The sequence below is a fragment of the Aptenodytes forsteri genome, unplaced genomic scaffold, assembly GCF_000699145.1.
Source record: "Aptenodytes forsteri isolate BGI_AS27 unplaced genomic scaffold, ASM69914v1 Scaffold115, whole genome shotgun sequence".
In the NCBI taxonomy this organism is placed as follows: Eukaryota; Metazoa; Chordata; class Aves; order Sphenisciformes; family Spheniscidae; genus Aptenodytes; species Aptenodytes forsteri.
The window spans coordinates 2507006-2519517 of NW_008795319.1; the positions used below are offsets into that span (position 1 = coordinate 2507006).

The window sequence follows — 12512 nt, forward strand, 5'->3', positions numbered from 1 at the left end:
GGTTTATTTTTTTAATTGTTTTTATATGCATAGAAAACAATTTAGGAGAAGACCAAATGATACTCACCTGCAGTGAAATCTGTAGAACAGGCAAGAGACTGGGTAAACTCTGCCAGGTGAAACAAGTAGAGAACTTCTTTTTATCACTTTTATTGAAGGCAGGAATTCTGATTTCACAGAACCTGAGTGAATAAAACACCATTTACCCGTGTGTTCCTAAAGCAGCTGTATAGGTACGTTCACTTATTGTAGGTCCTTCTTTCCACCTCTGGTTGCGTGGACTCTTTTCTTGATTGCATGCTAAAGATGTAGTTAAGCTACTAAAATGTCTGGCCTTGATTCAGCAAAGATTTAAGCACATACTTAGAATTAAACACTTCCATTGCAGAGTCTGCTTTGTGAACTCCCAGATATTTGCTTCTGCTCTCATGCTGTGGAGTGTCTCTGGTGAATATCCTGAGACCAAGACAGTCTTTTTCATTACAAAGTCTTTTTTTCTTCCAGTCCTGCCATCTTTTTAGAAAACAGCTGTATTCTCCAACTTAATTGAATCCCCAAATCAAATCCCAGTTGCCCCTATAACTCATTGCTCAAACTCTTCCCTTTTTTCCCTCTGCTGCTTTTGTTCACATAGGATCTTGCTTTTCCTCCTAAGGAAAAATAGATACAGTATGCTCTTCCTTCTGTCACTCTCTTCTCCCTTCCCTCCCCTAATCCTTTCTCATTCTCCTCCACTGCCAGAGCAGCAGGAGTTTCTTGTCTACTTTCCATCTGTACCCCTTCCACTTACCCCAGTGACCCCATGTTCTGTCCTTCCTCTTATTTCTCCCCTCCCTTATTCTCTTTCTTAACCTCTCATTGTCCTTTGGCTCTTTTCCACTGCAATATAAGCAAGCATTTGCCTCTTAAAAATTGCACCTTTCACCCTACTTGGTTCTTCATATCATATCTCATCGCCTATCTCTTCTTCATTCCTAAGCTCATTGAAGGCGCTGTTTATAATTACTGTCTGGAGACCCACTTCTGTGATTCCCTCCTAGAACTCCTACACTTTGGCTTCTGTTTCTTGCTTGCAACTGCAACAGCTCTCACCAAACTCCCTGATGACAAGATCTCAGAAACAGTAGTCTATCCTCATTCTTCTTGACTTGTCAGTAGTGTTTGCTGCAGTTGACCAGACTCTTCTTTAAATTTGTGTCTTTTGTTGCTTTTTGTGGCTCTGTCTTGTTAATTTTCTTCTTTCTAAGCAGTTCTTCAGCATGTTCTTCAAAGTTGTCTCCCATTTTGGAGGGGTGCGGGTGGAGGTCTTGGGGCTCTGCTTTGGCTGGATTCTCTTGTGCTTTTAATGCCTGTAACAGGCAAACTTATCTGTAGATAACAGTTCTACCTTCCTATATTAATTTGGAACCACGCAAATGCAATTACAAAGCATCCCACCCGGCGCTGCCTTAAGTCTAGATGTCTTGGCAGATGCTCAGACCAGACACATGATTATCTTCCCTCTTTCACATAGACATGCATATTTTCTCCTTTCATATGCTAGGCTCTCTGTACCCCTGCTAGCTCTAGTCAGCCCTTGCATGCATCTGTTCCAGCTTGCGTTACTTTTTGTACAGATGACTCAGATTGTATCTCTTATTTCCAATAAGAATATAGCAAGACCTTGTCAAATGGAATTCATATTTTATGTCCTCTGTCAAAAATGCTTATCCTGATATATGTTTGGAGTGCATTTTACGCTTTTACAGCCTCATTTTAAGCATTTCACTTTCTTTGTCATTGCCATCAACTGAGTCCCATTTCTATTGCTCCTATCCTTTCTGCATGGAATCCCAGTGCTTTTTTTTTGTATTGACAGTACCAAGAAATTTAATGTTATCACCACATCTCTACTTTTTATGCCAATTCATTAAATGAAAATATTAGATAAAATTCTTTCAAGCTCATCCTTGAACTCCACTGAAAAACAGTTCTTTCATTCTCCACAGGACTTTGTTCTCTCTCTGGTAGGAAGTTCTTTACCTGTCAAATTCTGTCAGTAATCCCTATTTTCTCCAGTTTAATATTGAGTATCAGATGCCCAGATAGATTATATCTATCATATTTTCCTTGTTTAAAATGTCAGTCTGGTCACAATGGTGTAAGCATGCAGAGAGTTCATAATCTCAAACAGATTTGTACATTGTAGTAGGCAGATTCCTCAGGTCACCACATACTTTCATACCCCAGCAGGCCCAGCTGAATTATGTGAGCTCAGGCGAGTTTCTGCTCGCTGGTGTGAACCACAGGGAGTATTCCCTTGTTCTCTAGATACCTTTTGGCCTGCTTTTACTTTTGTTTGCTCTACTCCATTCCAGATGTCATTCATGCCACATTATCACTACCAAATGCACGTCTTCTTGATCTAACATATGTAGCCGTTAGGAACATGGAAAGATATATGTAATTAAAGGGAACATGTGCACATACGTACTGTGTGTTTTGCATTTACTTTGTATTTAGTACTGTTCTTGCTCACTTTATAATAAGTGCTGTGGCTGATGTTGCAAAATAATTTCAGAAAAAGTCTGGGTATTCACTAGCTCTAGGCACTGTAGTATTATGTAAAAAGCAATCCTTTGGGTCTGAAATTTTTCATGCTTGGTTTCATTTGAAAAACTGTGTATGCATTAAAAAAATTAAGGAAATTATCCTGAATTGTTTTTGAGTTATGTGTCACTGAAAAGCAGGGCAATGTTTAACTGTTAACAATAGGTACTTTTTTTATCTTTAATGTAGATAAGAAAATTTAGAATTTTGAAACTTAAACAGTGACATCTAAATTGGGGGTGATATTTAATGAAGTCTATGGCCAAGTTTCAAAAACCTGGTTTTCATAATGACATACAGATAATTGAAATCATGCCTAGTAGGCATCTGGACTAAAATTATGAGCAGGATGTAATGGACCCAACCACTTTTGTGGAAACAAAATCCATTTCCATTTCTTTGTCAGGGCTAATCAAGTTCTTTTTAGGTTCAAGGTTTGCTTCATTCTTACTGCTACTTCCAGTGTGCCAACACCATACCTTCATATAAGGGATGGAGTATGTTCTACGCATTAAAATGTTGACATTTTTTTCACAATTTGTTTTTACCTGTTACTCATCCTAATTTCACATTCTATCAATCAGTTTCTCCTTCAACCGCAAAGAAACAATACATCCTTTACCCTACGGACCTTGACTACCTACAAAATGGCATCTGTTCAATCCCGTTTGCATTATACAGTGTATAATTTTACATTATATCCTTCAGTGTTGAGGGAAAGTGAATGATGGGGGATCGATGAAGGCTCTTGTTCTTCTATTAAGCAGTTGAGCAACCTCCCACTGGGACTTGGGCTCTGCCTGCCTCTGAATCTGTTGTAAATCCCTCTACAGCCACACTTACTTTGATTTTGAATGGCTGTTTCTGGTTAGTTTAATCCTATTCCTAATCAATTTAAGATAAACAATTAGAAGTTTAATTTGAATTTCATGGCACTTAATTATCATTAAAAAAAATAAATTTAAACCAAATTCTATGTTAACACAGCATTAAGACTGAACAATGGAGGCTTGGTTGTGGCTTTCAGTTTTTGTGCTTTGTGGAGCCGATAGCTGCTGAGAGACACAGTCTGGCTTCTCAGTTTCTTCTTGTCCCAAGGCATACCTAATCTACAGCTTGCAATGGAGCTATAATTCTTACGGGGCACTGGTACAGAAATGCCAGTACAGAGATAGAGGGTGAAAGCTACCCCATTCACCACAATTCTGATGACTTATGAGGTGGTGGGGTTGTTATAAGCTGCTTGTGTCCATGTGTTGCTCTCTCTGTGATCCGGGTAGCTGGCACAAGGAAGAAAATGATATCTTCCTCTGAATACCTTGTGTGGGCCAGGCAAGGCAAAACCTGAGCTGGCTCTTACAACTTCAGAAGGAAATACCAAGAAAAATTGAAGTTTCCTGCAGCAGCATTAGCTTGGCTGCATTGCCAGTCCTTTACAACTTGTGACATACATTGAGCATAAATACAGCTATAAATCTCTGTTCTGTGATTTAAAAAGAAAATTGATAAACCTGCTATTTTCATCGGATGTGATTTTAACTTTTCATTCAAATATTTATTCTATGTTGACTGGCTTAAATATTCAAAATTATATTTAAACTTTTTTTTTTAATGTAACATGGATGGATACAGATATGCATATATGAAACAGAAGCATCTTTGTGTGTTCTTTTTATTGTAGGTATGTGTCATGTGCATTGGGATGCCCATATGAAGGAAACATCATACCAGCTAAAGTGGCAGAAGTAAGAGTGAACTTCTGGCTTGCCTTTTTAATGAATCAAAAATACATTTTAAAATGTCTATGAGTAATGTTCTCTACTTAATCCTAAAAAGATCTTTAATGGATAAAATTTAAGGAAAACAAACACAAAACATAGCTAATACTAAAACTGGGTGCATAACCTCACTCAACCACATGCAGTCAAATCTAAGGAAAATAGTATGTTATGATTATTATGAGTCACGAGGAAAAATATAACGTGCTATTTCCTCCAACAAGAAGGTAAGGAAATGCTTAAGGAAATAGACTCAAGCACATATGTCAGTGGACCATGTTGTATGAGATGATTTCCAGCACAACCTCTTGCGAAGGGTATCTGCTTTTAAATCCATTTTATGCTGGCATAAGCATACTGCGCTGTCAGCCGTGAGAGCCACTGCTACAACATTGTGCTTCTGGCGAGTGTCATGTGATGGACACATGAACCAAAACTCATCCGCAACATGATTTCCTGCTACTCAACTTGCTCTACTGCTATGGTGGAATAAGCTGCACCTTCCCGCCCTGCCCCCTTTTCCCATTTAGGATAAAGGAGGAGAAAGATGATGTCTTAGTCCAGCCTTTTTTTCCAGCAGAGAAAGAGATGAGTGAAACGCAAGTGTTAAATTTTGCAGGAAGGCAAAGAGGGCGTGAAAGCTGAAATGGACAGTAGAGAAGAAAGTGGAGAGAATTCAAGAGGCACAAGGCAGAACATGCTGGCCTTCCTCCTGGAGAAAGACTTGTCTTCTCTGTTGCACTTAATCACCTACTTTTGGTGGTCTAGCAGAATCTCCAAACCACTTTTTTTTCCTTTGTAGCACTAGCAGCTAGTCAACATTTGTCTGATATGTTGTGTTCTGCATGTGTGGCTTTCGGGTCCTGTTCTCCTGCGTCTTCTTCTAGTACACATTCCAGATGGAACTTGTGATAATACTTCTCCCACAGCAGCCACATATACTCACACTCTTTGAAAAAAATAGCTAAATTGGAAAGTACTCAGTATTTCTAAATTAATTGGGTTTAATACGAAGTGAAAGTTAGAAGTGACACAGCTTTAGTTAGAGCGGTGATGACAGATTCAGCTGTGCTGTTGGTAAATTGCTTACTGCAATATCATGTTCCCCAACAGGCTTCTTTCCATGTGTTGCTTGTTTTTTAACTACTCTCCTTGCACAGAAGAGCTCCTTTTCAGTTTGCCAGTGGGAGTGCTACTTAAACCTGTGAACTTTTACTCACACAGTTATTTGATTTTCTGTCTTCATCCTAAGTGCCTTCTTGTGTACCAGTACACCATTGTGCATGTGTTTAAGAATAAAAGCTCCCTCATTAAAGTTATTGAGGCTCTGATTCAGCAAGCACTGATGTTTATATGGAAGCATCTGATTAGCTGTTAATGGTTTTTACATAAACACATGCACTCATCCTTTGCTGAATCAGAATTATCAAAATTACTGGCCCTGTTGCTGAACCCTTTCAGAGAGCTGCCTCTCTGGTCATCGTCTTTCTTGGGGTGGGAGTGTGTGACTCCCGTGACTGTGCGACTCCCGTGACTGTGCATTGCAATCAGCAGCTATGATTGAAAGGTTTAGACTGGTTCTTCTGCAGTCAATGACAGTGACAATTTTTTTTTTTTTTTAAGCAAAAGATTTTTTAACCGAAGCAAAACCAATTAGGAGAGGTGGCTCATTTACCAGACTACATGCATTTCTGGCTTACTAGGTACATTACTGTTCTACACAGTTATCTAGTGAGTGCAAACTTCAGATGCCTTCAGATTTCTAGAATCCATCTGGTACATCCACATGGTTGTTTATTTAAAAAAAAAATAAAATTTTCTCACTTATTAAAATAAACTGCATAGTCCTTTTTTATCACTCTGCTTTTTCTTGAAATGGAGTCACTGTTTAACCATTTATCATCCTGTGGTTTGTGAATTTCAACCTTAGGCAGATAAGGCTTGAACGTTGTTGGAAGCACCATATAACATCCTTGAAGCCAGTTGTGTTCTCCATTGTCTTCCAGTCATATATTTGGCTGTTTTTATCTTTCTGCCTGCTTCTTTCTCTCCTTAGCTTCCTTTAAACCTAGAGAAATGAATTCATGTAAGTATTATCCATCATACAGGCTGTTCAGGCTACAGAAAATGTGCCTATTTTATTTGAATGCTGTTGGATTATTACAAAGTTTCCCTTTACAGCACAAGGACTGCAGTGAGTTTTTATGTTGTTATTTGCTTAAAATCATCTGTAACTCGATTATGACCTTTTGTATTCAGTTTAAGAGTATAGTTTTAGATATTATTTCCAGCAGTAGGATTGTTCACATGCCTAAGGGGTTGCAGTGTTGGGTCACCAACTCCCATTTTGATCAATGCCTGGTGTCAGGGCAGTGCTCCCAAGGGGAATAGCGCAAGACTCATGCATAGTAAAACGGCTCAATGGTGCAGAACACAACCCCGTTCAATCAACAAAGCTGCAAGCTCGTAATCACATTCTGATTACACTGACAAAACAGTGTGTTCTCTTCTCCCCCACCCTCCTCCCAAAAATCCACGTAGAAAACTTACAACACTATAACTAATGGGCTGCCTCCTACTATGGTAGGATAGAAAATCCAATATGAAAAACTCTCATTCAGCTTCCAAGCATGCACATTCTTCTTGAAATTAAATATAGATCTCTTCTTAAGGGTCACTTTAAGGTTAGATCATGACAAGTCAGTGATGATGCTCAGCTTGTTAGCAGAGCTTCCCCCTTTCTTCTTTCATCTTTCAGAACTTTATTTTCAGAAGCTGAAAGACCTAAGGACTGAGCATGGGAAAGAAGTGAATGCAACATGATTTCTAGCAGTTTATGTAGTCTCTTTGTCATCACTAAAATGCTCATCTAGAAAAACTTTGAATCATGAATGAAAAAGAACATGACAAAAAAATGCAGTCTGTTTCTTTTACCCTGATCTTAAACAAAAACTGAAGTTTGGGGATTAACTAGAGGTAATCTACCACTAACTGCAGATGATTTTTTTTTTTTCTTACAACAGTAGTCCAGTTAAAACACCTGCCCTGTGTTGATGATATAAAAATATGCTGCAAGATAGAATCTTTTTTGCAATCTGGTGAATGTCCCTTTCTAAAAGCATGTATTGAATTTATGTTGATGTGAACCAGGGGCTCTTTGACTTTAAAGCAGAAAGAGTTTTCCTACCTTTGCAATAGTCATAGCACTTCCAAGCTTTAAGCAGAACGATTCAGACTACTTGAAGTTCTTTTTCAGCTGTTCTTTGAATTAAGTGAACAGCAATATTAATCCAGCACTTCCGAGACTGCTGGTGCAGCACTTTGTCAGCTTCCTCAGACATATTCACAGCAATCCCACTGATGAAGTCCTGGAATTGCTTTAACAGCAGAGTGCAGTGCAACTGAAGATGTTTTGGAAAAGGGTCGTATTTTTTCATTTCTAAACAGTTAATTTCCAGTTTGGGATTCTGTTCCAGTGGAGTGGTCTTTCAGGATTGCTGATACACAGTGGGGAAGGCTAAAGGGGACAAACATACTTAGCAACTGAAAATAAGGTGAAACCCTTTTCAAATAAATTCAACAAAATTAAGATGCAAAGATCCTACATTCAATTTCTAAAGCAATACCTTTGGTGCAAACATAATTTTGTGCTTCCGAGTGTATGTCTCTCCATACAAACATTATGAAGCCAGACTTCAAATCTCTTACTCATACAAAGAACTCCTCAAAGACGTAACTCCAGAAACATTTAGGGCTCTACTTACATAAGCAAAGAACTATTTGTATAGGGTTTTGTTTGGTATTAAGAAAAAATTTAAAACTTAAGGACTAGAATGTTAATTAAGTTACAGTTTTGCTTTGTTAGTATTTTAATGTTTGATTTCATGAAAAGCAAGCAAAATTAATATTAACTACAACATGTTAAAACTTCAGTTTTCATTGATGTTTTCAGTGCCAAGAGAAAGGAAAATCAGGCTTCTTGTTAATTATTTATTGTCTTAGTTCAGCCATGTTCTTGGCTCCATGTAGTAAGCAAACAAAAGGGCAGGTCTTTACCCTGCACAACTTGTAAGCTGGAAAGTACACGGAGAAAACCAAACAGCTGGGAAATCCCCAGAGGGAGGAAAATGTTGGGAAAGGGCTTGACAGAAACTTAATTCATAGTGTAAAGTCTTGCTTATTTGGATTCTGTGGGAGAGTCAAAAAGCAAGTTTTTGATGGATTTGGCTTGGTTGATTATTCCATGTACAGAAGCAGAACTATAAATTTAAAATAAGAGGATCTATGGGACGTTCTTCTTGGGTGACAATTTTCAAGAATGAATAGAGGGTTTCTGATACATAGGTCCACCTCGGTGGGTCAAAACCTGAAACCTGTACAGAAGTGTGTCCTTTTTAATGTATGTTCTTGACCCTATTTTATATTCTTTCATCTTGACCTTTTCATGCTTCTCTGTTTCTAATCAGGTATCTAAACGGCTGTACAGTATGGGCTGTTATGAAATCTCTCTGGGGGACACAATTGGTGTGGGGACTCCTGGAAGTATGAAAAGAATGTTGGAAGCTGTTATGAAAGAAATTCCTCTGAGTGCTCTTGCTGTTCACTGTCATGACACGTATGGCCAGGCGTTAGCCAATATCCTCACAGCCATACAGGTAACTCAGGTTCTTATTTTATAGATACGATAGTAGTAGTCTTAGTTTAATTCCAATGCACAATTTTAAAAAATTACAGCCTTAAAGAAATTACTAGAAATGGAAAGAGGCACTCACTAAACTTCCAGAAAGTATTGCTCACACATTGGATTGTCTACAGGTATTACTGCTGTTGCTTTTGCAAGAAAATTTCAGTTCTTACCTACTTATTACCTTCAATTCCATACAAAATCACTAAGAAACAGTGGTGATTATTATATTCCATTGATTTTGGATGAATGAGGGAGCTAAAGTATAATTTTTTTCTGATGTCTCAGATTCCACTTTTCTTAGGAACATCTGTACGTTCATTGTTCACTAAACTAAAATTTCGATTTTACAGAGGTGTCTAAATATAAAATAGAATAATACATAATTACATCTTGATTTCAGATGGATAAATCTAAATTATTGGCAATTATGTACACAGACAGAGTGGTCTAGATAATTTTATCACCGTTAACATGCCTTCAGTATGCTTTTTTGTTTATCAGTTATACCTTCCAAATAAGATTAGCAACAACTTTATATCCTATTTAATCTTCTTTCAAATCTGTGGCTAAATAATCAGAAATAGTTAATTTCCATAAGAGAGATTTTTCCTTTTGTGTTTATATATTTTTTAAAATAGGACACAATACAAGAAACAGACTAAAAGTTCTAATGTAGTTTTTGTAACGATATAATCTTGAAAAATATCTTAATGTGTATATGCATTCCTAAGGAGACCTATTTTTACTAAATGTTACAGAATCAAAACCTGTTTAAAAATCGTAGGCCTTTATTGTTCTATTTTATACTTAATGGCATCTTCTGCTTCCTTGCAACTCAGGCAGCCATTTTTAAGGTCAACTTTCCTTTGTCCTGACTTGTTATTTTGGCAGAGCTCGTATTATGTTGTTCAGAAATAACAGCAGTGTGTTAACATTAGTATTAGTGATATAAGCAACAAGAAGGAACAGGGAAATGTTTCAATAGGGGAATCTCTGCAGGTATTTGATTAAATACTGAATGACAAAATCTGGTAAAAAAGGTTCTAACGTTTACTCACAGTGTTCACTATTGACCCTTACTCACTTTTACTGTTGCAAATGTGCGTGTATGTACCATGGGATAAATAAATTGCTAATTTCACAGTTAGCTTCAGTTGCAGATGTAATAGCTAAAGGCATGAAAACCCCTGAGCATGGGAGGAGTTCACCATAAAAATACTTGAAGCATTGTTTTTCAAATCCTTCCTTAAAATAATTGCTGTCATGGTGCCTACTAAACACTGAACGATGGCTATGCTTTGTTAACCCTTAGTATTTGTTGTGATTCTTGTTTCAGGTTTACCTCCTGCTCCTATCTTTTTATTTACTTCCTAAATCAACTGTGTAAGAGTTAAAGGGGAAAAACGCTCTTAGGTACCCAATGTGAAGTTCAGGCTAATTAACATGTAAATTCAAGAGAGCAATAGACCTAAAAAAAAATCCCTATGCAGCCTTCTCAGATTTCTGGGAAGCCAGGGGTGCCTGAGACCCACCAGAAGACTTCCCTATGTGCTCAAGTTCTGCTACAGTGCATGTCTAAAAGTGCGGTGTTTTTGGCTGAGCTGAACTTGTCATAGATTTTGCCAAAAGTCCTTGATGAAGCAGGCATTACACAGTCTCTCTGACTGGCTTTGTGCAAGCAGCTCCTTGGCTCGCTCTAAAGGTAGGTCCCCAGGCTCTTGGATCCTCAAACGGGGCCGGTACGTCACAACATCCTCTCCTGTCTCTGGTCAAAGAAATGAGGCAGCTAGTGGTGCATTATAGCTAAGCAACACTATTTCTAAAACAAGGCAACTTTTACAGGTCAGCTGGATGGTAGAGTGCCAAAGCCAGTGGATCAGAGTGGCCAGGTCACTTCTAGCCCCTGCTGTCAGGCTTGCCTGTGTTTTCCTCTCTGCCAAAGAAACACGAATGGCAAAGTACTGGAGTAAAACCTCTTGTCTTCAGCTCAGCAGTTCGTTTCATAGACCAGACTCTCCACAGACGCAATTCCTTACCCTTCCTCCTTTATGGGTCTGTGCGACTGACAGTATTTCATCAGGAGTGAAATGTTTGAGGGGTTATAGAAATAATGGGCTACGGTTATTGTTTGAAAACAATTTTAAAGAACATTCAGCAGGCAAATTGCACTCTTCCTAAGACATTGCAGACTACAACCTCAGGCTGAGTACTATGGTATTGTATATTGTATTTCCTAAGAATTAATGAATGACAGCTGGAAAGCCACAAATCACTCTACACTAATTCAGGCATTGCTTCGATGGGAGATCTCCTAGGAGTGGAAAGAGGTGCTGGTAATTCAGTAAGTGATTTTTTATACAGGTCGCATTGTTCCATGCAGGATTATACTACCCAGAATATTTTCTTTTGTTTGGGGCTGATCCAAAGTCATCTAGAACTGACAGGCCGTATCTGTATAAGAAATTAGCAGGGAAGTAGTCATGTAATTTTAGTATTCAATTTTATGTGTGTTGTTTTAGCAAAAGGATAGGTAGTGAAAGATGGGAGAGAGATTAGCCAACTTTTAAAGGATAAGTAATTTTTTAAGTTGTTGAAGTGAATGATATAGATAGAAAGCATTGCCTAGAGAAAGGAAATTAACTTTCTTTTATGAAGAGAATCTGTGTGAAAATGTGAGGAACGTGAAGTGATGCTTCAGAACAAAACAGTAAACGTTTAAAGTAGAAACATGACTGGCTCTTGGTTAAATGGTTTAATATTAAAATATCAGAGTATACAATTTACCAGAGGCAAATTCAGAACACGGGAAGTGATGTGGCGATCTAGTTAGAGGTTGTGGTATTTTGAGTAAGATTACATATGTGGGTTAGCTAATGTGACAAACACAAAATGTAGCTAAAAGAAGTAGTAAAACATTTATAGGAAATTGTTACAGACCTCCAAGGAAGGGTAAAAAGATGAGTCAGGAAACTTCTGTGCTGGAGAGGCTCCAGTAAGGGAGACCATCGATCTGAGGAGATTTGAGTTACCTTGACAATTGACTCCCGTAGCGTGCACAGAATGGGTAAGAAAGGGGAAGTTCTTTAATGGAAGTGATACAGAACTCTTTTCTTGCATAGCTTGTGTAGTTGCCAGAAATAGCTTTGTCTGTTTTCATAGCACATATCCGAACATGAGAAAGAATATGCGAAGAGGCAAAGAGGAGTTTTGGCTGGCAGTGATACCTCAATGAATGAAACAATCAAATGGTAGTCCCATAGAACTTGATCAAATTCAAATCGCTATTGTAATTCATTAATATAAACTGATCCCTACACTACTGGGATCAAATCCTAACTTAGCGAAAACAAGAATAAAACTCTAATGACTTAGAGGGAGCAAGGATTTTCAACACCTTGTGTAATTATTTCCACCTTATTGGACACAATGAGATGAATGAGATTGATGATTTGCCAAAT

The 12512-nt window shown here is 38.0% G+C and overlaps 1 protein-coding gene across 1 annotated transcript in view; it reads left to right on the top strand.

Moving 5' to 3' along the window:
* Positions 1 to 12512, top strand: part of HMGCLL1 (3-hydroxymethyl-3-methylglutaryl-CoA lyase like 1) — a 60108-nt gene that overhangs the window by 16988 nt on the left and 30608 nt on the right. Inside the window, exons 4-5 of the mRNA XM_009279731.2 lie at positions 4271 to 4334; positions 8834 to 9022. Of these exons, the coding sequence (XP_009278006.1) occupies positions 4271 to 4334; positions 8834 to 9022 (253 nt within the window). The remainder of the gene's footprint in view (positions 1 to 4270; positions 4335 to 8833; positions 9023 to 12512) is intronic.